General features: G+C 38.1%; 5 protein-coding genes and 1 long non-coding RNA gene across 6 annotated transcripts; 3 read left to right on the forward strand and 3 right to left on the reverse strand.

Annotated features, from left to right (window-relative positions):
• The first annotated feature begins 5,481 nt into the window (after nucleotides 1-5,481).
• Nucleotides 5,482-7,693, forward strand: LOC113682811 (histamine H2 receptor). Its single transcript, XM_089202594.1, has one exon. It carries the CDS (start codon nucleotides 5,681-5,683, stop codon nucleotides 6,782-6,784), a length of 1,104 nt encoding a protein of 367 aa, XP_089058720.1. The 5' UTR covers nucleotides 5,482-5,680; the 3' UTR covers nucleotides 6,785-7,693.
• A 153-nt stretch (nucleotides 7,694-7,846) lies between these two features.
• On the forward strand, nucleotides 7,847-10,845 carry LOC149047572 (dopamine receptor D5-like). The gene has a single exon (XM_089202595.1). It carries the CDS (start codon nucleotides 8,237-8,239, stop codon nucleotides 9,278-9,280), a length of 1,044 nt encoding a protein of 347 aa, XP_089058721.1. The 5' UTR covers nucleotides 7,847-8,236; the 3' UTR covers nucleotides 9,281-10,845.
• A 1,338-nt stretch (nucleotides 10,846-12,183) lies between these two features.
• LOC113682832 (histamine H2 receptor-like) lies at nucleotides 12,184-14,670 on the forward strand. Its single transcript, XM_027200014.2, has one exon. The coding sequence runs from the start codon at nucleotides 12,371-12,373 to the stop codon at nucleotides 13,508-13,510; it is 1,140 nt and encodes a 379-aa protein (XP_027055815.2). The 5' UTR covers nucleotides 12,184-12,370; the 3' UTR covers nucleotides 13,511-14,670.
• Nucleotides 14,671-16,360: 1,690 nt separating this feature from the next.
• On the reverse strand, nucleotides 16,361-27,964 carry LOC113682726 (uncharacterized). Its single transcript, XR_003447306.2, has 2 exons — nucleotides 27,853-27,964; nucleotides 16,361-16,949 (listed from the first exon to the last, which is right to left on the reverse strand). It is a non-coding gene; the product is annotated as an uncharacterized LOC113682726 (long non-coding RNA).
• On the reverse strand, nucleotides 18,330-21,619 carry LOC113682718 (histamine H2 receptor). The gene has a single exon (XM_027199885.2). It carries the CDS (start codon nucleotides 19,767-19,769, stop codon nucleotides 18,660-18,662), a length of 1,110 nt encoding a protein of 369 aa, XP_027055686.2. The 5' UTR covers nucleotides 19,770-21,619; the 3' UTR covers nucleotides 18,330-18,659.
• LOC113682711 (beta-1 adrenergic receptor-like) lies at nucleotides 24,718-26,522 on the reverse strand. Its single transcript, XM_027199873.2, has one exon. It carries the CDS (start codon nucleotides 26,139-26,141, stop codon nucleotides 25,005-25,007), a length of 1,137 nt encoding a protein of 378 aa, XP_027055674.2. The 5' UTR covers nucleotides 26,142-26,522; the 3' UTR covers nucleotides 24,718-25,004.
• Nucleotides 27,965-27,988: the final 24 nt, after the last annotated feature.

Below are 27,988 nucleotides of genomic sequence, written 5' to 3' on the forward strand. Positions count from 1 at the left end.
TGCCAGTGAGGGGGAGGATCAGGCAAATTTTAACGTACCACAACCAAAATGCTCCGACCCAACTCCACCCCACCCCGGGCGGGAAATAATGACCACTCCTTAAACGCGATTTAATAACTATACCTACAGTGTCGCAACAAGGCCATGTTCAAAACTACCATAACTGAATGATAAGATACCCCAGAGTGGCTTGATTACAGTAAATCCTTACAGTTAGGAAAGGAAATTTGAAATAAGGATTTCCTAAAACTAATTGAGAAATTGAAAGTTCACGCTATAGTCTCTAGTGTGGACGAATGGCCTCAAATTTTGATGGCTTAATCCTTTTAGACTAGCATCTAATTCATCTTTACATGGTCACCCCCGAATCACACATTAATCGGTGGACAAATATCTCCGGCGTATTTTGAGTTACTGTTGTTTTTCTGCAACTAAAGCTCAATATTTGTTTAAGATATAGTGTTCGGCAATTTAATTTTATCATCACCACCGCTGGGTGTTTAGAAATAGAACTTCAGGAATCTTAGACAAGTACGGATTTTTGAGGAAAAAAATTCTAATTGATTAATAGCAGTGTTTAAGAGATCTGAAAAGATAATGGCTACACACGATTTATGATATTTCCTGTTAAAATTTACTAAGTTGCTAAAAGCATTTATAGCATAGCTAGTAAATTTGTCTAATCAAATTCAATTGCGTGAGCGTGCTTCATATTCCTATTGGGCAAGCTCATGACGTCAGCAAACAAATCCCTTTGAGAAAAAAAAATTGAAATGTTATAAAACAATTGGTTCATACGTCAGTTGTGCGTTCGGCAATATATGAAGCACGCGGAAGTTTGGCATCTTTCCTGTTCTCCAAACTTCCTGCGTGCTTCATATCTCGATGAACGAACGCTGACATATGTACCAATTGTTAATTCGTAAACCTTGTTTACGGGAAACTGAAACTGAATATTTTACCAACGGCCTTAATGTATGATACGGGTTCTGATTTTGGTGACTAGCGTCATTGCACAGACAAGATGAAGTAATATCGTTAAAACACAATCTTGAATACAAAGCGAATTATTGAGTAAAGGGTCAAGTGAGAGTACAAACGACAGCTACAAACAGTTAAATTCTCTCGAAAAGACTTCCTCGAGTTTTGTTTACATGGACAGCAATTGCACGAAAGTAATTCACAAGATAATTGGGGAGTAGTCTCGACGTTTCATGGTTATTTTTTGTCATTGAAACAATTTATGAGTTGCAATGTTTCCTTCAAGTGTTGTTGAAATAGGAAAGACGGAAATAAGTGGTTTCATCTGGCGATGTTGATTTGTTCAAGAAGCCTTTGCCAAAAGATGAAGTTATAAGCTAGATTGGCGTTCTGCCATCATAGCCGAAATGAAATTTTCGTTGCATCCTTAAACAAAATTTTCGTCAGATATTTACACTCCATAGTGGCGAAAGAGCTCATTTGATTGAGTTTAGTAGGATTGACCATGAGCAGTGAATTGTGACTGTGAGTGATATAAAACATATGTTGAAACAGAGAGAATCACTTGGAATTTCTTTGCTATTTTGCTTCAGAATTCATCATATATATCGTAAACGAAAGAAGGATTGAAATTGGAAATGAATTATATTTTCACCAGCTTTTTTTTTTTTTTTTACTTATTACTGTAGCGCATTTCAGCCAATCTTTAGAGATCTTCAAGACTCTGCTGACGGGAAAATAATATATAAAGATAAGATTTAAGTTGTAAAAATAGCACAGTATTTGCACACTCATTTCTAGAAACTGTAAACGTTTTTTGTGTCGCTAGGGGAACGATCTGCGTTCCAATATAGAGTTAAGAAACCATTGTCAAGGAAAACTTTCTATTTATCTAAATATTCGGTGCTTTACACTGTAAAAGCATTTCAGTTTGAGGAGCACTTGCACAAGATACTCACTCTTGTTGTCCGACATCGCTTGTGCGTAAGAGACATTATTGAAGGCTCACTTAACCCAATTTGAACCATCTCCATCATTCTTAAGAAAGCTGCGGTCAGACTTAGATTTATCTCAGTAGGTATAAAAATAAAACAAGTACGATATTAGTAAATCGAATAAAAAAGATGATAAGTTTTGAGCTCAATAAAGAAATAGAGAAAAATGTTTTTCGTCTTGTCACGAGCTTGGGTCAAAAAAAGAAATCTGAGTTCCCATGAGGAACTCAAGTTGAGCCTTGGAGCTCCAACGCTCTACCACTGAGCCACAGAGACTCTGTGGTGAGGGAGACTTACTACGAAGTTCCTGTATGACACTCATCCTGCATACTGTTAGGATCAGCAATATCAATAGCGTCATGTTTGTAAATAGAATAAGGAGTGTAAGTTTTCGAGCTTGGGATCAGTCTACGAATTTCAACCTCTTAAGCATTCTCGAATGTTCCATTTAAAAAAGTGGGATGCCACTAACACATCATTCTCCTTAAAAGAAAATTATATCTATGGGCAACCAATTTGCTTTAACCGAGTAAATTTGACCGTGGTGTATTCCAAGCGGGAACCTCAAAAGATTCGCTTATATCGGCCTACCCTTTTGTAGATTGCTACCTGTATTTGACAAAAATATTACGTTTGGTGGATATACCATGTAACGTGATTCAAATGGAAATTGTTTCTTATCCACGAGGTAAAGTGAGACGATGTTTTCAAGGTATTTTGATAACAGCTCTTTTTTATAATAAGGGCACAAGTTTCTTTTATCTATTTATTCCCTTTTATGTGACGTTAGAAAAACGCCCGCTTATTACCAAAGGAGATTTTTCGAATCGTAGAAGTTCGGAAAGTCAAATTTAGTAAAAATGAAATATTGAAAACAATAAACAACAATATGTATATTGAATTATCCCTTATTTATCTTCCCTAAGGAGAGTTCAGTGTCTACCCGCTTCTCCTAGTAAAACTCAAAATTATGGTAAATTTGGTACTTCGTCATGTGTTTACTCTCCAATTATTCAGCGTTGATACCTTCAAAAAAACGGATATATAAACACTGATTTACTTAACCAAGGGGTCTGACACCAGAGTAGTGGAAATATATGTACAAAAAGGCTCTTGAGGACGCAGGCCTTAGTGTCAGTGACTGCCATTCCGCTCTCTCCGCGAAAGCCTCGTCGTGATGTAAGATTAGGAGGAAGAACAGTTCTCTAATCAGGTAATTTCTAGTAATGATTGTGATTTATATGAACATTACAGAAACATACAGTTTATTAATTTATGACTTCCTTAGTATGTCCCACATTATCAACCGTCAGTGCCTAGACTAAAATTAATCGTCGTAAAAAAAAAAAAAACTGGCATTTAATAGCACAACAACAATTGCTGAGCGAAGTATACAAGATTCGCACCTCATTTCCTCCAAAAGAGGGAGATCACTCAAAGTAATACACAAGAGCCAAACTTCGGAAAGGCTAAAACACGTACTGGAGAGTCGCGAAAGCTTACTAACCCCATTTTAGAAGGTTAATGCCATAGTTGCAAGAGTGTCATGATGAGGTCAATTTTCATGGCCTCTTTTTCCTTTGTGTGGTCAGTCAGCCCTTTTTCTCTGACTTTTACAATCCCACAAGAATCCGAAAATCCCCAGAAGAGTGTACGTTGTTTCAATATACTACAAACTTATGTATAATGCTTTTCGAACGCACTGACTGCTAATCTCAAAGCCGTTCCAGTTCAAGGAAACACGTGTTTAACCAAAACATTTGAAGCACTTGTAGGCACATTGGCGATGGCGAATTTTTGTCTTAGACTAATGAGTATGAGCAAATGCATTTAATTTTCCCCGTCATGTAAAAATCAGCGGATCGTGCAGTGCTTATTTTGAAAATATGTGCCTTATTATTAACTGACCAACTTGCTCTGGATGACTATCGCAAGATATGACGTAATCCACGACCAATCAGAGCGCAACCATCTCTATGCAACCCTATCCTCAACGACGGTCAACCTGCGAATTTCTAGCAAAGCCCACAGTATGTGTTGTATGCGGTTTTTGTAGCCAATAAGTGCAAGCCCAAGGCTTTGTTATGAGGACACAGTTGCCTTAGGAGAGAGTCAGGGCGGGTTTAATCAAGTAACGACAAAGAGCGTTTCTTTGGCCTACAAGGTAAATACTTGATTGAAAGAGCTAGTTTAGTAAACTAGCTTTCCCACTCAACTGCGATATATTTATTTAAGTGATGATAGCAAACTAAGAAGGAAGTGTTTAATTTGTTTTTGAAGAAAGAATGGTATCTCGAATTTCATTTCGGCGTCCTTTTCCCCCTGATTTTGAACGATTTGTCAATATTCTAAGCGCACAAGTATCAGTCATCGAACGTGTCAAAAGCTTCGGCCTTCTGGGCAAACACTTTTCAAAGAAGGGAACAGCTTGACAGGAAATATTGCTGTGGCTTTGTTCATTTTCCGACTTCCTTTCCTCACCATGAGTTTATATCACAAAAAAAGTGGATTCTAAAATAACGGCATATCAATGATTGCTTTCGTAATCTTTGACCAATCATAGCTCGCCAGATTATGCTTTGCTGTTAATATTAGAGATCTATAATTGTTTTTCTACTGTAAGTTAATGTCGTGAGAACAGGATAACAATAGGCATTCTGCGCGATGCTAAAAAAAGAGGAATGATGACGGAGCGAAGAGAGGCAGGAATCAACTCCATAGGTTAAAAAAACCTGACCTGAAGCCGCAGCTTTCTGACCAGACACGCTTTCGGGAAAAAAGTAAATCCGCCAATCAAGCAACCCAAATGATAAATTGTTGTGGATTTCTACAGCTGCCATTTTACCGACATGTCTCCTCTCTGTAGTGAGCGAGAGAAAAACACCGACACGATTATGCCATTTTGATGGAAACGATCTACAGCCAATACCTAGTAAAGGGAAAGCGCACCAAAGCGATTTCACTACAACTTTAATCTTTAAAAATATTTAAAAAACATCTCTCCTTAGCTCTTGAAAAAAAAAACGCCAATGCTTTGGACTCAACTAGAAAATAAGACATAACGCGATACTTAATCATGTACTTGCAAATGTGATGCTTATATTGTGCTTAAGATTTCTCCGGATACGAACTATTATTTAAGGACAAGCATTTTCTTTGACAATTTTTCAAGTGTTTTTGTGATTGAATTGTGTAATCGCTCAATAATGCCAAGGTAAACGCCAAGGTAAATTAAGGACACGCTTGTGAATACGCCAAGATCGGATTTGAATGACATTTTACACGTGATTACAGCTTAAAGTTCAGTCCTTTTTGTATACAGCAGCTATCACGTTTCCCACCGAGTAAGTTAGATAACAGCTGTGCATGTTTTACCGATAATAGTGTCAGTTACTCATCCAATGTCACTCCAAACGGATATCGAGACGTTGCTAAAAATGATAACAAAAGTAGTGAACTCTGCCAAAACTCAATTATCGCGGTTGAACAGACCAATACTATTGGATATATTATTGATGCTTCAAATATTTAGCTTGTTTCCATCACTGGTGTCAAATTGTGTAAAGTAATCCAAAATCCAAAGAGGAAACGTCGTTGCATAAGAACCTCGTGAGGCTGTGTTATCACAAAACCACTGACTGGCTGCACGAGAAGTTTGTTCCAATTCCCCAAGAAAGCCTAAGCGTTGGAACCGCCAGGTGAAGATGAACAATAACTCCGCTGTCAACTTACCTCACGACGAGTACACTCCGTGCATTTTCGAACAAACGTTTTCGTATCCCGTTTCGGCCTGCGCCACAGCAATTACATCTGTAGCGGTATTTGGAAACTTGTTGGTCTGTCTCGCAATACTTGCCAATAGACATCTCCGCAATAATCCCACGGATCTCTTCATTCTGTCCCTCGCTCTCTCGGATTTTCTTGCAGCAATCATAGTGATGCCGTTTGATATTGAGTTACTTTTTAGGATTGATTTTGAATGGAATCATGGAGAAGCATTCTGTATAATTTGGCAAGTTGTGTACCTTATTACCATACCCATTTCGGTTTTCAGCCTCTTGGCCATCAGCGTGGATCGATACAAGACCCTCAGAGATCCTTTGGCTCGGTTTAAGACCGCACAATTCCTGACTCAAAAAAGAGCCTCACTAGTCATCATGGTAATCTGGCTTTACAGCATTTTATGGGCACTTTTTGTCTTCATGGGTTGGAGAGAAAAGGGAGAGCCAGATGATAAAGACAACTGCATGCTGCCCTATACTAAAGAATACAACATTCTTAGCTCTTTTTTCAATATCATTTTTCCGCTAATGATCACATGCATTTTCTACATCTTGATTTACCGTATTGCTGTCAAAAACAATCGATTTACCAAACGAGATGGCTTTCCCTCCATCCGGGAACCTACTAAAGAAGAAAAAAGGATGTATTTCAAGAATGTCAAAGCTGCTAAGACGACTGCCACCTTCCTGTTGGCGCTTTTCTTCTGTTGGCAGCCTTACTGTTATTTCATCATCGTCGAAACCATTCTGGGGAAAGAGTCGTTTCCTTGCAAAGTTTACATGTCGTTGTTGTGGTTGGGCTACTTTAATTCAGCGCTTAATCCCTTTTTGTACGCCTTCAGCAACAATCGTTTTAAGGCTACGTTTAGAAATCTGTTTACTTCGCTTAAACCTGCTTTAAAACCAGCCGAGCCTGCTTTATCTTTGCGCCGGCTTTCCACGTTTTCACAAAGCACTGTCACTTCCGAGATTCCAGAACTAGAAAACGGTGTCCGACTCCGATCCGTATCGTCCTTCGAAAATTGAATTCTAACATCATGCGCAATAAAGAAGCAGTTCCAATAAGAAATCAGTGAGTCAATTTAGATGCATGTAGATATACATATGAAGGGTGAAGAGTGACAACTCTATTTGATTTAGAAATACACAGCCAGTAAAAGACTTGGCCCACTCACGTTTTCGTGTCGGATGTGTGTCATTGATTTGAAAAACGTTGAAGAAAGCCTTAGAAACGATGGCAAAACATTATCTGGAACTTGCAGCAGTGACTCTAGATATCTTTAAGATGTGGATCATCGGCATTTTACTTTATAAATAATTTATACATTTGCCATTGGCCATTCAGGAAACATATTTCTTTTTTAGTAGATTGATATACTTTAAGGCTGGCATAGAGAAGAAACCGTACCATCGTATGAGAAGGCTTCGTAAGAAATTTTTACATAGCTCTATTTCAGTAAATCTCTTTTTCTAATGTGAAACATTTTTTCCGGGACTTCAGTTGTGAGCTACTTCCCCTGTGTGTATATCCCCTGTCTTGTATAACAAGAAAAGAACATTTTGACTTAAAAAAATCTTGATTTGTCCTCGTCGTCACAAACATTTACGCACTGGAGGTGATGACATACCACAAAGATACTAGATTCAGTTGCTGCAGAGGCTCAACGAGAAATGTCAGTCTCCCTCACAGATACTAGAGAGGAAATGATTGAGAAGAAGGCGCCCAGCTGATAAATAATTGCTCGTTCAGTTTTGCTTTATCTCTTATCAACTGGTTTAGCCTCTGCATAAATTTAAAAACTTCATTCGTCTTCTCCCCTCAGAAGTAATAAACGACCAAACCCTTAAAAAAAGGGATGTTATGTATAAAATAAACTTAAGGAATCCCTCCCAATATGCAAATATAACTGCTAATGAAAATATTTCGTAACTAGACTTGAAGTGTTTTCGTTCCAAGTAGAAAACAAGATGAAATGATGTCACTTACTTACGTCAAACTAATTGCAATAGTGCCTTCAAAGTGGTTTACATATCTCTCCGATCTTGTCTTTAGCACTTTTCCACAAAAAGAACACGAAACAAAAGTCAAGTGAGGAAAATTTTGTTTTCGTTCAAAAACCAGGGGTGTTATACAAAAGCTTTAAGGTTGCAAAGACAAGAGCGGATGATATACAAATTCAAACTAATTGGAGAGAAGAAATAGGCAGAAAATACTGAGTATTGCACAAGTCGCCCACAAATGTTAATAACAACGCAAACCGTGTCAGGATATTTCACCTGACTAATATAGATACATTCCAGCCGAAAATAGACAAACTTCATCTGTATATCAAGAAACTGATTAGCCTTCAGTCGTTTATTTTCACATTTTGGTCTGCAGAGTTACGTGCAGATTAACGAAGACCGCATTTTAAGAGTAGAAGCTAGGCAGATTGCGAGAGTTATTTCTCTACACCAGAAAAAGACACAAAAGTTACAATGAACATAACTTCGAATTTCACTCATGATTGGGAAACTTCCTTCAGTTTTAAACCCTCCTTTGCGTATCCAGTAGCCGTTTTTTACATTGCTGTCACAGTTGTGGCAACCATAGGAAATCTCATGGTCTGTTACGCCATACTCACCGATAAGAATCTGCGCAACAATCCATCAAACCTGTTGCTCTTGTCCCTGGCTGTGGCAGATCTCCTCACGGCAACTATTGTGATGCCATTTGACACAGAGTCATTATTCCTGAACTTCGCATGGAAACACGGGAGGGCTGTGTGTCTAACGTGGCAATTGGTGTATCTTTTCGTTGTACCTGTCTCCATTTTCAGCCTGTTGGTCATCATTATTGATCGATATCAAACCCTCAGCGATTTTCACGGCCGATTTGGGTGTTCACGGTTCATGACTAAACAAAGAGCACTTATAGTGATCGCGACAATCTGGCTTTACAGCATTTTATGGGCTCTTCTCCCTGTCATGGGATGGAGGAGAGAAGGCGACTTTCTTGAAGATGGCATCTGCATATTATCATACACAAAAACCTACACCATAGTCAGCTCCTTCCTGAATGTCATTCTTCCACTCCAGGTATCGTGCGGGTTTTCCATTCTAGTATATCACATAATACGAAAGCATGAGAAGGCTCTAAGCAATACAGAGCATAATTCATCCCAACAACTCACGAAAGAACAACAAGAGATGTATCTGAAGAATATCAAGGCAGCCAAAAAGAGCTCAGTATTCGTGTTGGCTATTTACGTCTGCTGGCAGCCATACGCCCTTTGGCTTGTCTCTGACACCATCACTAGCAAAAAGTGGACATCGTTTGACCACGAAGTCTACATGGTGCTGTTGATGTTTGGTTTTCTCAACTCGGCGCTGAATCCCTTTCTGTTCGCATTTCGGAACAAGTACTTCAGAGCTGTGTATGCAAAAAGGTTTCCTTCCTCAGAACATCGATCGCACCTGTCAATTCAGGATTCAAATGTCACTGAACTGGATAGATTTGACCACGATACTAAAACAGCATAGTTTCAACCCAAACTTCTCAGTTATTTGTTTAGCATTCATCATAAAAAGAATTTTAGTGTTGCATGACTGAGCCAAGTTTTGAACTGCATTGTTGTTGTCACCATTCTCCACTCTACTAATTAAAATTAGTTTTGATGATTTTTCCCGAGAGTTGTAAATGATGGTGAATAGATTGTCGCTTATAATTTGGTACATAAATAACAATATATCAAAGGAACAAAGTAGAATTTAGTTTGGTCGTCTAAATTACGACAATTGTTCTTTTAGAAGAGAGAAATGATTTTTTAGCACGACAACATTCGCCTTTTTCTTTAGTACACAGCTGTTCGTTTTCTCAGCAAAGCGAATGTTGATAAACAGCTTAGAAGACCACTCTCCAAACTTAAATTATAGGGATCTTTACGGTTCGATGTAAGCAAACAATGAAACAAATATTACATAGGAAAAAATCGAACTGTTTGAATCATACTAAAAGGCGTTTTACACCTGACGAGCAGAACTCACCTCAACCAAGATAATTTCTGATGAAAAGCAAGATAAGAGGACATAGACCCAGTTCCCTATCAGCGGGACCCCGCTGCCTCCAGATAGTTAATTTCTTACCAAGCTGATTATTAGAGTTTCATAAACTAAGCTATAGTTATACTGTGTGTGAAGGTGGAATAACTTCGACGTATTTTTATGACAAAGACTTCACGGAGATTTCATCTAAAGGATGAGCTGAAGTTTGCCAAATAGACTCAAACCGATCAATATGTATGCTATTGTAAAGAAACTGAGAAAATTTAATGAAGTGAAGTCGAGTAAGATGCTGTAACCACGCATTTTGAAGAGTGACGATTTTGTGCTGAGATATTTAAAAAAATGCAAAGGACTTGGAAAATGTCTGTCTTCGAGCTCGAAAGTATACCTTTTTAAAATTGCAAATGTTCCAGAAATTATTGTTTGAAAGGAATAGGTCTAAAGGCAGAAGGATGAAGCATCACTGAACCAAAAGTCTCATAACTGTGGAAGTTGTTTTCTGTGCTTTTTGCAATGCAAAGGACGCCTTTCTTCGGTCGCGTCACTTTGGAGTAGTAATATAAAAGTGATCCAAAATCTTTTGGTCAATCAAAAGAACCGAGAAATTCACTTCGGAAGAAAACAAATTAGGAGTCCTTTGAAGCAACATGATCAAAGTGATCAAAGCTAACCCTATCAGAGGAGTGAATGCTGTTCTTAAATCTAAGCAGTGGGAGATTCATGCGATCCTGTCCGCACATCTGAGAGCTGCTTTTAATTCATTCAGAGAAAGGTATTAAGTTTTATCTCACTTTATAAAAAGAAAATAATACCCCTGATATGATTGATATTTCGTTTGTGGTATGACTTTTGCCTGATTCAAAATAACAATGTTCCAGTGAGAACCAAAACAATTTTTACACGGGAAGTACACTTGAGTTCCATCACTTGATTTTTTATTTTAAAGTTACAGTGACACGATCACCTTAAAGTTACTGCGAATTCTGAATAAACCGTTAATACTAACTAGTAAATAAAGTGAATAAAAAGTTTGTTCAATTTCCTTAAATAAATGTTGTCGCAATGAGAATTCTCCAAAGTGCTGTTGTACATTATTCTTCGTTAACCATCCATCCGTCACCAATGTAACATTGCAATCACCTTAGGCAGTGGAAGTTATCGAAACTGTCAACTTAGCGCGCCACTGCTTGCAGGAAGCTTTGCAGCCCACATCCGATCTAAAAATGAAATGTTATCTACAAAACTAAAAGTGCGATGACGTCAGTGTGACAATATATGGGGAAGCTGAGGGATAAAGATAGATACAAGGTGACAGGAATAACCTCATTTCAATGTACTGACTGAGTTCAAAAGAAAAAAACAAGTGATATCAGTTCTTTAATCAACGATATCATGAAATGAAAAAGAGAGATCTTTCATTTGATGTTTTCGTTGTTGTTTTTTTTTTTTTCGCTGATTTTGACCAACTTCCGGAAGTAATTATTTTAAATTCATTCTCTGCGTATATGTGTCATGATTTGATGGCTAAACACCTTCATGGCGACGGACAACGCCTGGCAAAAAACTTAGCTGGAAATATTGTGGCTTTGTTGACTTGCAGACTTTTGCGTCATATATTGAAATTTGTTTTGTTCAAATATCCGAAAGAAGGCTTTCTCATTCGGAAACGTAAACAAAACTTTTGTTCTCTTAACTAAAACTTCTCCATAAGAGGAAAAAACGTAACTGATCCTTTTTTGCCCGGTCAACATTCTGTAATACTTAACTTTAATTTAGGAAATTGGTGGGAACTGCACCAGGTGATTTAACACGATAATGATATTTTGATGGAAAACTCTCCAGCCAGTATACAAGACAATGCATGATGTCAACTCAATCATCAATGTCTGAAAAAGATAATCTTTCAGCATATGTGAAATATCAAGTGTGAATGCAGCAAAATAAGACACAACAGTATAATGGATATTTCTGTGTTAGTATTGTATTTTCAGATATTTCTAGATTTTAAAATATCATGCAATATCCTTTTTTTTCAAGCCTGAAGAGTTATTTTGAGAAGTTTCCTTATTATTATTGTTTTTGTTATTTGTCATTGTGACTCAGTTATACCACTTGGTTGCAGACGAAAATCTGATTTTTCTAACCTAACCCAAGCTTTTAAGCTGCATGCAAATTGAACCATACATCTTTCAAGATGTCTGGTTCACTTTGAATCTGTCAGTTTTTCATAGGGACATAGTCCTCGAAAATTTTAATCCTAGGTTTCTTTTTGCAATTCCAATGAATAAGGAGACGTCAGAGTGATATTGAGTATGGTATACTCTGCCAAAATCAAGTGCTACTGGTTAAATGAAGCCTTAAAAATATCTCAAGTGGTCACGTAAATCTTTAAAACGGCTGATAATCAATTTATTTTTGATTTGGCGCTTTGTTGTGATGAGCAAATCGAATACTGCAGTGACTGGTGAGGTATTGAGGTGAAAACTCCAGTAAACTACGGGAAAAGTTGAGTTCGATTTTACAACCGAGAGCCGCGACATATTTTCCTTCCAAAACAGCTTCTTAAGAATGAACAACAGTTCCGCTGCAGATCAGTTCACCGACGAAGACGTTTTGTTTGGTTTCAGACCAGAGTTTTCGTATCCCGTTGCAGCCTGTTACACAGTTATCACAGTGGTGGCAGTCTTTGGAAACTTCTTGGTCTGTTTCGCAATACTTGCTAACCAGCATCTCCGCCACAATCCGATGAATCTTTTCATTTTTTCCTTGGCTCTTTCAGATTTTCTCGCGGCAACGATAGTGGTACCGTTTGATATAGAATCACTTTTCCTTGATGGTGCATGGAATCATGGAAGAGCATTCTGCATAGTTTGGCAGGTGGTGTACATGATTACTATACCCATCTCGATTTTCAGCCTATTGACCATCAGTGTGGATCGATATAAAACCCTCAGTAATCCTTTGTCGCGGTTTAAGAATTCACAGTTCATGACCCAAACTAGAGCTTTAATTGTCATAGCGATCATCTGGCTGTATTGCCCACTATGGCCGTTTTTTGTCCTCATGGGTTGGCGAGAGGAAGGAGAAGCAGATGATGATGGCATCTGCATACTAAATTACACAAAGAACTTTATCCTTGTTTCGTCCTTTCTTAATGTTATTCTTCCGCTGATGATCACATGCTTTTTTTACGTCCTCATATATCGCATTGCTGTCAAGAACAATCGATCCACCAAAAGAGGCACCTTTCCTTCGACCCGAAAGCCCTCCAAGGATGAAAAAAAGGTGTATCTGAGAAATGTCAAAGCGGCTAAGACGACTTCAAAGTTCGTTTTGGCGCTGTTCTTCTGCTGGCAACCTTACTTTTATTTTGTCGTTGCTAGTGCTATTGACAGCGAAAACTGGGAATCGTTTCCTCACGAGGTTTACCTAGTGTTATTAATGTTCGGCTACCTTAACTCAGCACTTAATCCGTTTCTTTTTGCCTTTTCCAACAAAAGTTTTAAGGCTGTTTATAAAAAGCTTTTTACATCGCGTAAACAAGCTGTAAAACGGGCTGAACCCAGCATATCACTACGTCGGCTCTCAACGTTTTCACAAAGCACTGTCACCTCCGAGATTCCGGAGCTGGGAAGCGGTGTCCGTCTCCGATCCATATCCAATTATGAAGATTCAGTTTTTGAATCAATGCCTGCGGCAGAGAAGTAGCTGTAGTGAGAACTCAAGGAGGTAATTTAAGATCTAGAAACTTTGGTTAAAAGAGCTGGGTTATTTGTATGTGATTTACCAACAAACATTATATTGTTGCATTACTCCGAGGCTCTTAATTTGAATTTTGTAAAGCAATTACATTACAAATAAGAATTTTTCCCAAGCACTTATATAGATCTGTCAGGTAATAACAACATATGCATTTTGTAAATAATCACATCGCAATGTACCTGCTTGAGCAGTAACGGTAATCATCATGTTTGGGGTAGGAATCACCTAATATGTAACTCTCAGAGATTTGATGGTAAAAATGTACTATTAGTGAGAACATATTTTATGTAAATTTTCTGAGCTTACTAAGATTTTGTTTGAAATTAATGTGATGCTTTATCGTTGAAATTAACGGGACAGAAAATTGAAATTAGGAATACATAATCAGTAAAACATGGAGATAGTATAGGTGAAGTGACGTGTGGTCTCAGGGTTATTTCTGTAAGACATAAAACTTGACAAAATTTGACTTACAAAATTGCAAAAACAAAGAGATCAAATGCTACAAATCTTGGTTTTGTATCTATCAAGAGAATGTCAACTGCTGATATTCTTATAATACATAGACACACACACAAATATATATATAGATATATATATGTATATATGTATACATATCTGAAGGTTAGACAAATCAATGACACGTAACTTTTCTGTAACTCTGAGTTTTTTTCCTCACAGTCACACAAAATTTATTGATATACATATATAAATTATTAAACTCGACAAAACAAGCAACCTTAACAATAGAACTTAATTAATTTCCAAACGCCGCCATGAGAACAAATACTCCCTAGTGAACATCGACACCAGATTACTATAGACTTACTAATTAAATAACTACTGTACATATTTAAACTAGGTGAGGTATAATCTTCATTAAAATCTGTTTGATGATCGCGTAAGCGTGAAACTCAGAGTCACAGAAAAGTTTTCTTATTGATTTGTCCAACTTTCAGATATATAAGGATATAGTCATAGCCATTAGCCTTCAGATAAAGGCTGCTTCGAGCGTTTTTGTCATTGACGCAATTTTGGGTAAATACAGGTTTGTCACAAGCGTTTTTAGAGCGGTTGAAAATAAAGTAACGAGGTTGTGATCGACACATTACTGGAATTCCTTGTTTCCACGTATCGATAAATCAGAAACATATATCATGGCGGGACTTCCTGGTTTTCTCGCAGATAAGCTCAACCCTGATTCATTTTGAAAATTTTGGGTAAAGACGTGCGGCTCATTATACGCCGGTGTTTACCGTGGCCGTAACTTATATGCTTCCGATTAGCGAACCAGTCGTTGTCTAGCGAACAAATGGAGGGTTAGGGGTTGGAGAGGGTGGGGGGGGGGGGTTGGATGATTTGTAATGATACGATTTTCAGGGGAGAACAGAGAATGGAGAGGGATCAGTTGTTGTTAACAGAGTATAAAGTGGGTACGATTGAAAATTGGCTGCAATTAACTGCCAATGAGGGAGAGGATCTGGTAGATTTTGACGTAACACAACCAAAATGCTCCGACCCAACTTCACCCCACCCCACCCCAGGCGGGAAATAATGAACGGTCCCTACACGCGATTTAATAACTATACCTACACTGTCGTAACAAGGCCATGTTCAAAACTACCATAACTGAATGATAAGATACCCCAGAGTGGCTTGATTACAGTAACTCCTTGCAGTTAGGAAAGAAAAGGAAATTTTAAAATAAGGATTTCCTAAAACTTGTGTACGAATAGCTTCAAATTTTGATGGCCTAATCCCTTTAGACAAGCATCTAATTTCTCCTTACATTCTCACCCCCGAATCACACATTAACTCTTTAACTCCCAAGATCTGATTGATAATTCTTCCCTTTGGCTGTTACATATTTCCTTACGAATAAGCTATGGGAATTTGGTTTTTTGACCAAGATAACAACTTCTGCCTGATAAGTTTTAGTAATCTCACCACCCGTTTGTTTGATAACGTTTGGATATTATAGGGAGAAAGTACATGTTAATCACCCCTGGGAGCTAAAGGTTTAAGGTCATAAGAATAAAGGCAATTTTCAGCGACAAAAGAATCTCCTGATTGTTCAACAAATTTTCCTTGTCAGCACGTTGAGAAACTTAACGTATAGAAAGCAGGTGTTAATTTAATAAAACTTTGACACCTGTAATCTCCAATTAGGACCATAGTGTTTCAAAGTGCAGACGAAAACGAGTATAATAAACATTGCTACAAGTCCAGGTTTCAAGTTTCCGATTTGTAATTACAAGTGTAGTGCTACAAGTGTAAAAGATGGTAGGGATCAAATTTAATAACACTTTTACAAGAGTCCAACTTGGATTTTTACCAGAGTCCAACTTGTAAATCACAAGTGCAAAATATAAGTCGCATGTCACTTGCAAACATTAAGTTAGACTCTGCAAAAGGACATTGGAACGTCACAGTATGCCATTTTCTGGTGAAGAGGAACTCGACAAGCTGCTGAGACGTCAAGTTATCCGCCAACCAAGGAATTTCCAAAAAAGCCGGCTTTTCGACATCGCAAATTCAAGGCAATCTCTAGAGAAGTTTCGTCTGCCTGTGCACGCCCTCGTCCACCTTTTAGAATTAGTAGGTCCGTGTTTGGAGCATAGAAACGACACTTAACAGATCTGCTGGACGACGCAGATCTCGACAATGTCCACGAAGAGTTGGCTATCGGTGATGGAGAGGAACAAGAAGACAGAGAGGCGCAGTTGCTGTAGCACTTATTCCAGTGTGAGGATTGATACAAATTACGCTCAATTAAAAACTGCACCTGTTTCAATATCGTGCAAAATCAAGAAGCTATTTTTTATTCAATGACGATAATTATTACATGATATTGCACAAAGTACACATATACCTAACCCCCGAAGAAAAAAAGTAAGTGTACATGTGGGTCATAATTCTGATATTATCTATCACCAATTAAAGTACTCCTCCGACTATCAATAGCATTATTATATAATAAGTCCGGTAGATGTCCAAAAGTTATCAATATCATCATTTTAATTTGCATTTTAGACGCCGTTTAATCAAATTAATTTTTTTTAAGTCTTTTTGTCTCCAATCTCAGCTTATTTTTTTTTAGTTGGAGGTTTCTCTTAAGGCGCAGAATGTCGTCTTCTGTTGTCTTCTTGTCTGCAGTTACAATTGATGATCTCTCTTTAGCCATGAGAGCACCTCCCTTTCCAGCTGATGGCAAAGCTTCACGTCTGATTTTTGTTGGCGTTTGTGTTTCGGCGACTGCCTGTTTGAGTAATACTTGTAGTGAGCTCGAGCGGGCACCGTTACGTTACACTTACTTCTTCCATTTCACCACTCTCAGTTTCTACGGTAGAAACTTGCACTTCATCAGTGTAACTTCCAACGTCACCTGTTACAATGAAATTGAACATAACGATAAATTTATTATCTCTGGGTTAGCGGTCGCTCCGTTTCGTCCGTGTTGGGAAAGGGTAAGTGTTGCAGGGTGGGGGTTAAGGGTTTCTTTAAGATCTGAGTTGGTTTATAAAACTTTTACTCCAGTTTGGCAAACATATCATAGTTCTTTCCCCTTGCATGAGTAGAAAATGACGATAGTAGCATTCTCATTTCATTACCAATAAGACTTGCACGTTTAACAGGGTTGAATCATTTACATATGGATTATAATTATTTCAAAAACTCATTAATAATTCATAAGCCCATTAACCTATCAAATGGTAGATAATACATCACGTGCAGTGACTTTGTATCGATAAACCTCATCCTTATTAGTATGCGGTGTTTTATCAGATATAAAGACACTGCACGTGACTTATGAATATTAATTAATTATCAACACAGAAACTAATGTTTTTCTCGTATGCTAATTTCTAACGTTCACAAAAGCATAATTGTTATGAACTCTCTTGACACACGCTTTTCCAAGAATGTTTTTGAAGCCGTTCAAAAAACTCGCAGCACGTGTTTTATCGGGTCAAAAACCACTCGGCTACGCCTCGTGGTTTTAAACCCGATAAAACATTCCTGCTCGTTTTTTAAACATTACTTTAACTTCAACGCAAGGAGCTGTCGTGACAACGATCTCCAAATACAATATCCGAATCGATGACCTTCACTGGCTCTATGTTGGCGCTTTTACGACCTAAAACATCGAGGACAGTCTCATCTAGCTCAGTGAGCTCTCAACTCCCCACCCTCCCTCCTTGCAATAGTCTTGATTCGCTTATTTTTTTGAGTGCAAGTCTGCGAATGTTGGCTCATTAAATATTTCGGAGTGTTTTGACGCTGTCTTTGTTTGCGCCAAGGCTGTTTTATTACGTGCAAATCTTTTCCCAGGCTGCTTGCTTTACTTTCTTCGTCACGGTCGACGAAAATGGCACCAAAACTATCATTTCAGTTATGTGAAACTTTTACTGCCGGTTTACATAACATGCTAAACGGCTCTTGATGAATAAAACAGAAAGCAAACGAAGCAAAGCCGCATGTATTGAGAGGACAGCAACAATTGTTAATGGCATGTGTAAAAAATATACCTACATTCGAGCGGAATCTACAGTTGTAAGAGGGGTCATTGGGGTCAACCTTTAGCTGTAAAACAGCCAAGAAAAATTGGTCGTTAGTCGCAAAAAAATTTAATCGTGAAAATTTCCTTTAAAATCAACGAGAAAAATTATCATAAGCCGTAAAATCCATCATCCCATTGCGATCGTCTTGTAGTTCGTATTATTGTTATTTACACTTGTGTAATGACCCGAGATACACATATAAATTCTGGTGAGGAATATTGCTTTATTAAATATTGATATTTACAAGTCGGACTTTACCCGTGTACATTACTCGTGTAAAAACTTCACGTATATTTTCCTTATCAGATTGACCTCAGTATGGAGAATATGCATGCTGATGTTAGGGTGTAAAAAGTTCACTTTTCAGTTAAATCAAAGTTCGAGCGCAAAACTTGTTCAAAATACTGTCACGTTCTGCTGATTTGCAGTTTATAACATGTTACTAGTTCTGCTTGGTAAACAAAGAATATTAACCAGATTTGAAAGAGGAATATTTGAATCTTGCCAGGTTTGGATGCTAAAAAAAACATACGTCACTTCTTCAATTTTATCGATTGGAGACGTACTTCTCTGCTCTCCTCCTCTGGAATCTGGGAATTGCTGGTGCTTTGTGAAAAAGTGGAACGTCGACGTATTGTACCCAGTGAATTAAATTTGCCCAGTGTGGTCGACCTAAGTAGCTTTCGATATACAGATTGAAATCTCTTGTTACGGAAGGCAAACAGAAAGGGGTTGAGCGCCGAGTTAAGGTATCCTAACATAAGAAGAACCAAGTAGAGTTCATAGGGATATGGGTCCCATGTATCACCGATTAGGTTAGCGATAATGCTGAAGTAGGTGAAAGGCTGCCAGCAGAGAAACATGACAACTACAAACATGGCTGTCGTTTTGGCTGCTTTCATGTTCCTTGAGTACATCTTGTTATCTTCTTTAGTGGGCTTAAAGGTTGACGGCAAGCCCCCTCTTTTGTTAACGTTGTGGTGCTTGCGAGCGATGAGGTAAATGAGGATGTAAAACACACATGTGAGAAGGAGCGGAAAGATGAAATTCATGATAGAAGTGAGAAGGTTGTAGACAATGGTATAAGGTACCGAACAGGTACCTTTGTAAATTGGCTCGACACTTCTATCTCGCCATCCCATGATCGGAAAGAGTGCCCACACAATGCAGTAAGACCAAACAACAGCGATAACAATCAAAGATCTTCGTTGAGTGATAAATTGCGAGCGTCGAAATCGACCGAGTGGATCCTTAAGGGTCTTATAGCGATCCACGCTGATGGCCAGAAGGGTAAAGATCGATGTCGGTACAGTGATGAGGTAAACCGTCAGAAAGGTAATACACATCGTTTTGCCATGTTTCCACCTTCCGTTCAGAAAAAGTAATTCAATGTCAAATGGCACGGCAAGAGTTACGGTGAGAAGATCCGAGATTGCCAAAGACAGGAGAAGGAGGTTTGTCGGGTTATTACGGAGATTTCTGTTGGCAAGGATAGCGTAAGAGACCATCAGGTTGCCAATGATGGCTACTACCACGATGACAATATACAGAGAAGCGATTGGGTAAATGAAGAGCGGGGAGAAACCGAAGAAAGGTTCTTGAATTCGAAGACCGCTGGAGTTGTGATCAGAAGAGTTGTTCATCCTGAGTAATGTTAAGCGTTTCCGCGGCCTCTGCAAATGTTATTGAACCTTGAAAGGGAGCCAACGATTGAGAGTGCGTAGATGAAAATCTCCGGAAACTGAACTTTGGTGTGGTGTTCGCTGAAGCGAATGAGTGTTGCAGTACCAAAACAATCTTTTTATGTATGCATTCGATAGCATTTACCTGACGAAGAGACAAATATCTGTTATATTACCCGAGAAGTCTTAGTGGATTTGATTAATCGTTTTAAAAGAGGTAAGCGTCTTAATCCTGACCAATATCTCCGGCATATTTTGAGTTACTGCTGTTTTCTGCAACTGAAGCTCAATATTTCTTTAAGATTTAATTTTATCATCACTACTGCTGGGTGTTTAGAAATAGAACTTCAGGAATCTTGGACAAATACGGATTTTTGAGGAGAAAATTCTAATTGACTAAGAGTAGTTTTTAAGAGGTCTGACAAGATAATGACCACGCACGATTTATGATATTTCCTGATAAAATTTACAAAGTAACTAAAAGCATTTCGCGAACCTTGTTTACGGGAAACTGAACGCGGAATATTTTACCAGCGGCCTTAATGCATCAGACGGGTTTGGATTTTGGTGACTATCATCATTGCACAGACAAGATGAAGTAATATCGCTAAAACACAATCTTGAATACAAAGCGAATTATTTAGTAAAGGGTCAAGTGAGAGTACAAATGACAGCTACAACTGTTACAGTTGTTGCCACAGCTACACTGTTAAATTCTCTCGAAAGACTTACTCGAGTTTTGTTTCATGGGCAGCAATTGCACGAAAGTAATTCACAAGATAACTCGGGAGTAGTCTCGACGTTTCATGGTTATTTTTGTCATTAAAACAATTTATGTGTCGCAATATTTCCTTCAAGTGTTGTTGAAATACGAAAGACAGAAATAAGTGGACTCATCCGGCGATGTTGATTTGTTCAAGAAGCTTTTACCAAAACATGAATTTAAAAGCTAGAATGTCGTTCTGCCATCATAGCCGAATTGAAATTTCCATTGCATCCTTAGAAAAAATTTTAATCAGATATTTACACTCCAAAGTGCTGAACGAACTCATTTGACTAAGTGTAAGATTTAAGATTTCGTCGGGATTTCGTGTGTAGGATTGACCTTGAGCAGTGAATTGTGACTGACTGATATAAAACATATGTTGAAACAGAGAGAATCACTTCGAATTTCTTTGTCATTTTACTTCAGAATTCATCATATATATCGTAAACGAGAGAAGGATTGAAGTTGTAAATGAATTACATTTTCACCAGCTTTTTTTTTACTTATTACCGTAGTAGCGCATTTCAGCCAATCTTTAAAGATCTTCAAGACTCTGCGGACAGGAAAATGATATATAAAGATGAGTGTCAAGTTGTAAAAATAGCGCGGTATTTGCACACTCATTTCTAGAGATTGTAAACGTTTTTCATGTCGCTAAGGGAACGATCTGTGTTCCAATATAGAGTTAAGAAGCCTTCTCGTTGTCAAGGAAAACTTTCTATTTATCTCAAAGTTCGGTACTTTACACTGTAAAAGCATTTCAGTTTGAGGAGCACTTGATATTGGTCAAGCTTAAATCGTAATCCATTGTTGTTGTGGCTTTTCACAAGATAGTCACTCACTCCTGTTGTCCGACATCGTTTGTGCGTTAGAGACATTATTGAAGGTTCACTTAACCCAATTTGAACCATCTCTATCATTCTTAAGAAAGCTGCGGTCAAACTTAGATTTGTTTCAATAGGAATAAAAATAAAACAAGTACGATATTAGTAAATCGAATAAAAAAGATGGTAAGTTTTAAGTTCGGTAAGAGCTTAAAAGAATACATAAAGATGTTTTTCGTCTTGTCAAGAGCGTGGGACAAAAAAAGAAATCTGAGTCCCCATGAGGAATCGAACCTTAGAGCTCCGATGCTCTACCACTGAGCTACAGAGACTCTATGGTAAGCGAGGTCTATTACGAAGTTCGTGTTTGACACAGATCCTGCGTACCGCTAGGATCAGCAATGTCGATAGCGTCATGTTTGTAAATAGGATAAGAAGGATTGTAAGTTTTGAGCTCGGGGATCATTCCACGGATTTCAACCTCTTACGCATTCTCGAATGTTCCATGGTGGGATGCTGATTACAAAGAATTCTCCTCAAAAGAAAATAATATCTATGGGCAACCACGTTGCTTGAAGGAGTAAAGTTTGCCCGTTGTGTAATTCAAAGGGGAACCTCAAAAGATTCGCATATATCGGCCTATCCTTTTGTAGATCGTTACCTGTATTTAACGAAAAGATTACATTTGGTGGATATACCATGTAACGTGATTAAAATGGAAATTGTTTCTCCTCCACGAGGTAAAGTAAGACGATGTTTTCGAGGCGTTTTCATGACAGCTCTTTTTTTAAATAATAATGGCACGGGTTTCTTTCTATTTATTCACTTTTTTTGACGTTAGAAAAACGCCTGCTTATCATGATCCCAGGAGATTTTTCGAATATTAGATATAAATAAAGTCAAATTCAGTAAAAATGAAATATTGAAAACAATAAACAACAATATGTATATTGAATTATCACTTATTTATCTTCCCCAAGGAGAGTTCAGTGTCTACCTGCTTCTCCTGGTAAAACTCAGAGTTATGGTAAATTTGGCCTTCGTCATGTGTTTACTCTCCAATTATTTAGCGTTGATACCTTCAAAAAAACATTTAAACCAGGATATATTAACACTTACTTAATTAACCAAGGGGTCTGACACCAGAGTGGCGGAAATATACGTACAGGAAGGCTCTTGTGCGCAAAGCGTAGGAGTCCCATCGTCTTTTTTTGTAATTATGCAACAGGAAAAATTACTGTTGCTGTTATTGATGGTGGTCTGCGATGGCTTTAAAAAAACGTCAACACACTTCATTAATAAGATTAATTCCAGCTAATTCTGTCAAACAGTGATCATAATTAAGGTCCCGTGCACATTGCATATCCATAAATAACTTAACAAGTCGAGTTTTATGATTGAGATATGTAAACATGAAAACGGTTTTCGCAGACAGCTAAAAAACGTAAACGAGAACTTTATGTATTTTCCAAATAATGTAAAATTTCAAAGTAGTATAGATGTTTTTAAGAGTATAGTTACGAAAGCTGTAGAAACTTTACTATGTTTACTGTTTTAGGCTCATAAAATCCATTAAAATATACATTCGACAAATATCTATGGAATTATATCCCACGGTTGGCATTTTTTATATAGGATCGAGGAGTGTACAAGGACTCGATGTGTTCATGGAAACGAGAAAATAAGCAGTTAAAGTATTTATTGACCTTTGGTGAATTCCTGATATAAATCAACTCAGTAAATGACCGACAGTTGTAACCCTGTCGACAACGAGAACTCCGTACGTAAGTAGGTGGACCATGCGATTGAGAGCTAGGAAGTGGCTCGGGTGCAAATCTCAACTGAAGACTAAAAATTTATCGTTGTCCCACCTACATGAAAATTTTCAAACCTCTCTCTCTTTCCTTATTTGTTCTTAGGCCAGAGGAAACATTTAAACAATGACAATTGTTTACCTCTCAAGATTTTAACAATTAGATTAAGACAGGGTCGTAATGAGGTCGAGATCGTGTGATAGTTTATGTAGGGCGAAGCACGGACAAACTATGTGTGAAAATCGAGGGCGATTAATCGAATTGTCTTGGAGTAAATTTAGCAGCCATCAAGCTGAACAACAAGTTGGGCAATTTTTTATAATTGAATCTCTTAGGACCGCGTACTTTTAGACTGTCTACTTAACTCACCATTAATCACTGGATAGAGAGCGAGAAGGGTAGCTAATCAGATTGCAGGTCCATGTCATCGAATTTTTGTTGTAGTGATAGTAATGAAGCTCGCGAAAAGATACCTAAAATATCTTTGTCTACATGGTCGAGGAGGCAGGCCGTAATGTCAGTGACCCGCCATTCTGCTCTCTCAGTGAAAGCCGCGTCGTGATGTAAGATTAAGAGGATGACCAGTTCTCTAAACAGGTAATTTTTAATGTTTGTGATTTATATGAACGTCACAGAAACATACAGTTTGTTAATTTATGAGTTCCTTAGTATGTCCTACAATGTCAACCATCAGTGCTTAGACTAAAAGTAATGCTCGTGAAAAACTGGCATTTAAAAGAACAACAAAAATTGCTGTGTGAAATTTACAAAGATTCGCACCTAATTTCCTCCTAAAGAGGGAGATCGCTCAAAGTAATACACAACAGCCAAACTGCGGAAAGGCTAAAACACGCACTGGGGAGTCGCGAAAGCTTACTAACCCCATTTTAGAAGGTTAATGCTGTAGTTGTATGAGTATCATGATGAGGTCAATTTTTATGGTCTCTTTGCCCTGTGTGTGGTCAGTTAGGCCTTGTTCTCTGACTTTTATAAACCCATGAAAATCCGAAAATCCCCAGAACAGTGTATGTTGTTTTTATATATTGCAAACTTATGCTTTTCGCATGCACTGACTGCTAAGCTCAAAGAACAATAATTAGGAACCAGTTATTGTTTATTGCCTGGGAGGGCGGATAATTTTTTTTGGGGAGAGGGGTGGGGGTCACATGGTCTTCAGGGGAAACGAAGAGGGATCTGTCTCCGCTCTACGAGTATAACTGGGGGACTAAAGAAAATTGACTTCCAATTTACTGCCAACGAGAGAGGGCAAGATCATTAGAATTTTGCAGAGCCTTATCGGATAAAGTAAATTTTAGAATCTTTCATCCCCTCCCTCCCCCACACCAGATGACAAGTAAAAGACTGGGTCCTTGGCAGGATCGTCTGGAAAATAGGTGATCGGACTGTATCAACAGCTGCACCAGTTCAAGGAAATACGTGTTTAACCAAAACATTTTAAGCACTTGTAGGTGCACTCGCGGTGGCGATTTTTTGTCTTAGAATAATGACTATGAGCAAATGCATTTTATTTTCCCCGTCATGAAAAATGAGCGAATCACGCAGTGCCTATTTTAAAAATTTGTGCTTCATTATTGACTGACCAACTTATTCTGGATGACTATCGCAAGATATGACGTAATCTTCGACCAACCAGAACGCAACCATCTCTATAATCACTGATAATAAGCAATTACACGATGTAAAAGATAACGCCCTCCAATTGATATATTTGTCGGTTCTCTTGTCGTGTTTGCTAGTTAATGTGTGTAGATATCCGAAAAAAAAATGCTAATCAGCAGTTCTGGAAGTTAAGTGTTAATGGACGTGATTGCACTGCTTGAAGTATAATACCTTCCTCCATTGAACATGGAATCTCAGAAGCGAGAGTCATCTGCGATATGGAAGAGACTCGCCGAGAGTCAGGACTGGGTTTTGGTTTGAGTACCATAATTGAACGCAGCATCTTGGAGTATATAAATTTGAAGCTTTTGCTTCGAAACGCGAAAAGGAAAGGGTTTAACGCAGAGCTCAGGTAACCCAACATTAGCAGGAATGGGTAGGTTTCCGGTGGTATGTGTTGCCGACAGTGTATACATACGCAATTGATTATGGTAAATGTGGAGTAAGGGACCCAACAGAAAAATGACACCCCTACAAACATAGATATAGTCTTTGCTGCTTTAAGGTTTCCTATATAATTGTTCGTCTCTTGAGTGAAAGTTAATTTGCCGCATTCACATCTGCGGGCGGTAGTTACGTTTTTATTTCGCACACTCGCAATGCGATAAATCTTGATGTAAATTCCGCAAGTTATAAGCAAAGGCAACAAAAAGTTGAGGAAACTTGTTACTGTTGTATAACTGCTAATGTATGGGAACCAACATCTTTTGTCATAGGCGAAAGATTCATAGTGAAAATCTCCCCAGTCAGTGTAAGGAATTGAAGCAAACAGAACGGTGTAAAACCATATCAAACAGTTGATCATCATGGCCTTTTTCCGTGTCATAAACCTTGTTTTACGAAACCGATTTAACGGGTCAGTTAGGTGGTTGTAACGGTCGACGCTGAGAACAAGAAGGGTCAGAATTGAGGTGGGTACAGCGATGTAAAAAACAGTACTCCATAGCTTGCACATAGTTTTACCGTAAAACCAGGTTCCTCGTAGGAAAAATTCTTCTGTTTGTAATGGAGTGACGGTAGTCACGGTAAGCAGATCAGAGAACGCCAGAGAGAATAGGAGGATTGTTGTGGGATTGCTTCGAAGGCTTTTGTCCACTAGGATCGCAAAGCAAACCATGATGTTCCCAATTACTGCCACCACTACAATGATTATATAAACGGTCAATACAGGAAACTTGAAGGCATCTGTAAATGAATAACTCCATTCATCACGGGCAACACTTGGATGTGATCCAGACGAGTTATTCATCTTCTGATTTGAGTATATCAATGATGTTTTTCCTTGCTGAGATCCCACTTTCACTTCTTGGTCGAAAAAGAAGTTTTCTGCGTCGTCAAGTTGTAACCATATTCGCCGGAGTTTCAGAGAGAATCAAGTTGTTTTGCAAGTCTGCCTTCGGAATCAATTCCCATGAAAAATCAATACATATCAGATTCAATACATACTGAGGAGCATAACGAGATGACAGCGCTAAATCGTTCAAGATTATTAGCTGGTCATAGTTGACCCTAAAGTAACCAACTTTTGTTTCCTTGGAGTCACGTCTGCCGTATATTTTTAACCCGTTTAAAAATGTTGTATATTTGGGAGTTTGAAGGTTTGAATGATAGATCCTTTCCATAATCAAAATATTATGGATGCTATAACGATATTCTAGTATCTATTTTCTGAACTAATACCGATTTCCGCCCAGACAACATTGCGAATGAAATACCAAACGTCTACGTGTGATTGGAATTTCAGAGATGACTAAAATTCTCAAGAAAGAGAATAATTCGATTTCGCTCTTTCAAACCAACCGAGAGCTTAATAATCAAGCTTTTACTAAGCTAGAAAAAAATATTGATGTCCAAGTTTAATTAGATTTTCGAGACAATGAAGTATACTGACCCCGTTTTAAGTGATATTAGTGATACTGTCACGTATACCTTTTACTACAGACTGTGCTCAAGGAAAAGGAGAAAAAGAGGATATTTCTTCTCGACATTGGTTAACAAGGCAGAGGGCAGACATAATGGGAGCGAGTTAAAGCTATAAATTTGCAGGAAGAGCGGAAGATTGATGAATATACTCTTGCGTGTCACGAATATCGTTCAAGGAAACAAAATCGAGATTTACTGAGGCATTATTTATGCTAATCTGCAATCAACCTTCACGAATATTGTCTTGAAGGCACAATCTCTGATCTCCCAAGATAATTTTACCGAACTATGGCTCAGCCCGTGTGAAAATCTTGTCAAAGCGGCTTTTGCGTCAAATTTGCGTTTCATTGTAAGTGTCGCTTTCGTAAACGGTCGATGTCATCGTTTCAAAAAATAGAAATAAAAAAAAAATTTGTATATATATATAGGTATATATATATATATATATATATATATATATATATATATATATATTTGGTCTGCTTTTCAATTGAATGCTATTATCATTTATATCATTATGGTCATTAATATAATTATCGTTATAATTATTGTTATCATCATTATGTTGCATAACATTACGTTGCATTATTATTACCTTCATTGTTTTTATTATTATTGCCATCATTATTTCTATTCCAAGTGCTGAATGCCAAACATGACACCGAGGTTAATTTATTTTCACAACAAAATCTCTGTCCTTTAAACAACCATGCTGGTCCTTCGCAATAAAAAGTATTATGCATTAAAAGTTAAAGGGTTGACAGACCTTCCAGGAACTTTTAACTTACATTTAGGCTCCACCTGGACATCTTTCTTTCCGCAGTCACCTTGTGTCCTAGTTCTTGCTGTTTTCACGTTTTTTGGTTGCTATTTTCAATGATCTGCTATGTCAGATTCATCAATCGCTCTGACGAAGGCCGAACGCTAGAGACGTCAGCTTTTTAACTCTTTACGGTGGCCAATTTACGTTTTCAACTCAGTTGTTACCTGCTATACTCTCCCACCGACGCAGCACTATAGTTTCTTTAGAAACTTACCCCTTTATTCCTTTGCCCGCAGCTTGGTTACCAATACTAACATCGTCGGGAAAAGGTATCTCGTCGACCAAAGTTACCCCGGCTGACCCAGACTATGTATTACAAATGTTTCGTCACCAGCCAGCTCTTGACCCCA

The sequence above is a fragment of the Pocillopora damicornis genome, chromosome 4, assembly GCF_964200805.1.
Source record: "Pocillopora damicornis chromosome 4, jaPocDami1.2, whole genome shotgun sequence".
In the NCBI taxonomy this organism is placed as follows: Eukaryota; Metazoa; Cnidaria; class Anthozoa; order Scleractinia; family Pocilloporidae; genus Pocillopora; species Pocillopora damicornis.

Coding starts and splice junctions, on each gene's coding strand:
- LOC113682811 (XM_089202594.1), top strand. CDS start 5,681: ATGAACAATAACTCCGCTGTCAACTTACCTCACGACGAGTACACTCCG.
- LOC149047572 (XM_089202595.1), top strand. CDS start 8,237: ATGAACATAACTTCGAATTTCACTCATGATTGGGAAACTTCCTTCAGT.
- LOC113682832 (XM_027200014.2), top strand. CDS start 12,371: ATGAACAACAGTTCCGCTGCAGATCAGTTCACCGACGAAGACGTTTTG.
- LOC113682718 (XM_027199885.2), bottom strand. CDS start 19,769: ATGAACAACTCTTCTGATCACAACTCCAGCGGTCTTCGAATTCAAGAA.
- LOC113682711 (XM_027199873.2), bottom strand. CDS start 26,141: ATGAATAACTCGTCTGGATCACATCCAAGTGTTGCCCGTGATGAATGG.